The sequence below is a fragment of the Aegilops tauschii genome, chromosome 3 (genome assembly GCF_002575655.3).
Source record: "Aegilops tauschii subsp. strangulata cultivar AL8/78 chromosome 3, Aet v6.0, whole genome shotgun sequence".
NCBI classification, from domain to species: domain Eukaryota; kingdom Viridiplantae; phylum Streptophyta; class Magnoliopsida; order Poales; family Poaceae; genus Aegilops; species Aegilops tauschii.
This window is the reverse complement of record NC_053037.3, coordinates 80,794,711-80,798,628: the sequence shown is the minus strand read 5'-3', so window position 1 is coordinate 80,798,628 and position 3,918 is coordinate 80,794,711. Positions and strand designations below refer to the sequence as shown.

The 3,918-nt window shown below is 48.0% G+C and overlaps 1 protein-coding gene across 2 annotated transcripts; it reads right to left on the bottom strand.

Moving 5' to 3' along the window:
- Nucleotides 1-1,231: 1,231 nt before the first annotated feature.
- Nucleotides 1,232-3,540, bottom strand: LOC109739302 (homeobox-leucine zipper protein ROC4-like). 2 transcript variants are annotated; one of them, XM_040397459.2, is made up of 4 exons: nt 3,479-3,540; nt 2,261-2,541; nt 2,066-2,183; nt 1,232-1,847 (listed from the first exon to the last, which is right to left on the bottom strand). In XM_040397459.2, exons 2-4 carry the CDS (start codon nt 2,533-2,535, stop codon nt 1,584-1,586), a joined length of 657 nt encoding a protein of 218 aa, XP_040253393.1. In that variant the 5' UTR covers nt 2,536-2,541; nt 3,479-3,540; the 3' UTR covers nt 1,232-1,583. The 2 variants fall into 2 exon arrangements, with proteins under 2 accessions (XP_040253393.1, XP_073352002.1); XM_073495901.1 differs by lacking the exon at nt 3,479-3,540 and having other exon boundaries at nt 2,261-3,343.
- Between the last annotated feature and the right edge of the window lie 378 nt (nt 3,541-3,918).

The window sequence follows — 3,918 nt, the reverse complement described above, 5'->3', positions numbered from 1 at the left end:
CATTTTTTGTGCGACTTGTTCCCATATAAGCCAAAGAAGGTCCAAGGAGCCTCTCATCCTCGTTTGAGAGCCCATGAGTACCAGCTCTAAGCCTCTAACATGAGTGCATTGTCTCGGGTCATCGCCAGAAGTAGTGCGGCGCGCCCTCTTGAGCCAGCAGGTTGGTCTCGCCGTGTTGTTCGTTACGAGGTTTGTGAACTCTTTCGCCAGGTGGGCATCCACGGCATTTTTCGTGGCACCAACCCTTGCCCGGTGACTCAACTTTGCTCGTGTTATCAATGTTGCCACCACTATGACTTTTTTGGCTACTGGTATCACCAGATGACGGCTTGGGATTCACCTTGCCCTTTCGCTTTTCTCTATCTCAGGATTGTTTGTCAAGGTGATTGTGACGTCCCTGTCATGCCTACCACTCTTTCTCCATTAGCAGCAAAAAATCACTTGATCAAAGGATTCCATCCATATGGCATAGCTATGCTGAATGGCAAGCAACAGACCTATGAGCTTCTCCATTTAGAGGGTCTTGAGGTCCATGATTGTCTCAAGCGAGGTGACCACATGCACTTACCATGGGAAATTATGCATAGGAACTACTTGAACTTTTCAATGGATATGTCATCCAAAGCACATCTAGGTCAATGACGAGACCAGACAAGAGCATTGCAATGTATTAAACAAACTCACCGTCCTTGGATTCCATGATCTCGAACTCTTTGCTCTTGTGCCTTTCTCTCATGAATGCACTCATCTCCCATTCACATGGTCTTCACGTCATCTCACACAATCTTGACATTGTTGTTGGCCACCACTATGCACATCATCTCTGGTATCACACACCAGAGGTTCACCGCCAGTGCGCTCCTGTCTTTCTGCTCCTTGATTGGCTTGTGCTCCATGGACATGCAAAATCCCTGCACTTGCTTATTCACATGTGACGAAATTTCCCATTTGGCACAATTCATGCGGGAGACCACCGGGCACAAGAGGATCCCAAGGACTCCTTCACCAAGTATTGCACTACTTTTAGCTTCGGATCCCCCTCATCATGCTATGTGCAGGACTCTGCAGGTGCATGCACCGAGGAGTGCACGAGGTGGACGGCGATTGTGGTTCACTTCCATCCATGGATCCAGAAGATGATAAATTCTTATGTTGCCGAAAAACATCGATGGTAGAGGTATCTCATGAATGGCATACTCACACCACGAAATGTTAGGACACACACACGATGTTATTGTGCATCATTCAACTTGCAGCTTCCATGTTTGTTTTTCTCTATTTATTGGCATCTACTTGGTCTGTTTTGTTACAAACTCAAAGAGACAAAGACGATCATTGGACCGAGCTTCACAGCAATGCCATCCGAAAGCCGCTCATCCTATTGCCCCTACATTGCTTCCATGATTGCCATATCTCGTGCCATCCCACGTAGCAACCATGAGAGCCTATGGAAATAAATAAACAAGCGACCAAGTAATGTACATACACATGTAACATGGCGCGTTATTCGCTAGCTGAGGAACCAAGTAAAACTATAGTTCATGCGGAAGAATTAACATTGGTGAAGATCGAAGATGGTATGGTCAGTAGCAGCCCCATGGGAGCGACATGCCATTTCGGCGAAGACCTTCTTTAAGATAGGCAGTGGAATGTAGGAGTTCTTCCTTGAGCCTCATATTCTCGGTGTATAGGCGTTGGCGCTCCGATGTATCCTGAGTTTGTACCATCACCCCTCTGCATTTGAGGCAAGTATTGTTTTGCATAGCCAACATGATGGCTTGACATTCAGTCTTCAGCCTCTCATTTTCTACCCAACGATTTTGGGTATGACACCGCTGCATCTTGCCCTGCATTTATTAGTTTCAGGTATGCGTCATTTTAATTAGTGGTTACCAGAGTATGATGCCATGTTCATGAGGGCAATACAATAGTATATTGTAAGATCCAATGATGAACAATGCTACGATGTTTAGTCGAGTTTGTACTATTTAACAGCAAAGTGTGCATATAACTGCATATCGTAGTGACCCATACGTAATTAATTGTGGAAAAGAATGGTATGCACCTTACTGAAGGTGCGTTTGTTTTGGAACCAAAACTTGACCTGCTGGGCACTCATGCCAAGCCTCTCGCTAAGGTCCTTCCGGAGTTTCTCATCTGGATAAGGGCAGTCCCGGAACACACTGCAGGTCACGTTAATGAAAATGGATTAGTACACATATTCGCTAGGTAAGAAACATTGATGGAGTATGTATTGTACGCTTCAAGTTGTTGGACTTGTTCACTGTGCAGACGGTGATAAATGGCACGCCTTGTGGCCATTCTCTGCTCACTATGTGTCTCTCCATCGTTGTTGCCGTGGTCTGTAGCAACAACGTTGGCATCATCAGTGTTGCCCATGACAATAGTGGCTTCAAGCAGGCCATCCATCTCATCACTATGGTTGTCCTGGAATAGGTGGTTGTGTTTGCTTCTCATGAACAGGTCAAACTCATTGTGCACACCACTATTGTGCTGCAGCCACTCTCCGTCCATGGTAATCTGTTATCATAAAAAAGAATGTTATTCCCCTATGTAGAACTGAAGGTAGCAGTTAAAACTGCACATAAAAGGAACCGACAGGGATTTCTCCTGACCCAAAATTCCCCACCACCCCGTAGAATGCGAGTTCTCCACCAATCCTACCATCCACCAGCATGCGCCACTACGGCCTTGAATCAACCTCGTTGCCAAACTGGGGCCACCGACACGGGGCCTAGAGGAAGAAAGAGGGAACAACGGACTCGGGGCACCAACAACTCAGCCAAGCTGGAGGGGACTACCTCCACCGCCGATGCAAAAACTAATTGGACACGGTAACCGGGACAAACCGGGCCACTACTGCCCCGGTCCAGCCTAGATGGGCTCGTGAAGTACCCCTACCATCTTGCAGCATGCCGGTTGCCAACATCGCCGCCAGGAGACCGCCGCCGCCCCACCTCCACCTCTAGGGAGCTTGCTGCCGTGCAGAGAGCCGCAGGCCCACCCGAACCCAGATGGGGCCCAAAGGGCCCAGATCTTGGCCTAGCGGGTGCCATCAGTCGAGCTCCGCACCACCGTGCCATCCGATAGCCAACGGCCGCGCCGCCGCCCCTAAGGCACCCAAGGACTGAGGGAACCACCCCGCCGATCCAGACCACCGCGGGCCGAGCCACACTGCCGCAAGAAGGGGGCACGCCAAGTGCCTGGGGAAAGACCTGCCAGTTGTTGCCAGCACCGCGCAAGCAAGGCCCTGGTGGACCACGCTGGCGGAGGCGGTAGGAGAGGAGGATGGGTAGGGGGCTAGGGTTCGCCTGTCACCCGCGGTGGGTGTGAGCAAGCGAACAGGGGCGGCTTTGAAATTTCGAAATTCGGATCCCTACTCTCGACATCTCCGTCTCACGCAAGCCCGATGTTTGCTTCGTATAAACATTACTAGATGAAGAGATTCAAGAAATACCTTTGACTTCAGTAGTCGTCTTCCTTAGAACTTCAGTAGGTGAAAAAGTACACGAATCTGTTTTGTTCCTACTGAGAAAACAAACTCTATCAGCAAAGTAGCTACGACCATCAGAATTTAAAGCCATGAGGAGCATGCAAAACTTATGCCACAGCCAATGATTAATGCAAGCAATAAATTGTATCCAAATATAAGGCTATGATATGAACGTTACGGCATGGCCAATATATAGGTCATAATTAATACTCCCTCCACCCGAAAATACTTGTCGGAGAAATAGATGTACCTAGATGTACTTTAGTTCTAGATACATTCATTTTTATCCATATATGCCACAAGTAATTCCGGACGGAGGGAGTAGTCATTAAAGAAATTTGTGGAGTCAATGTTGGCATAGTAATAACAGTATATTGTATTATCAAAACAATAGAAATTGGGTG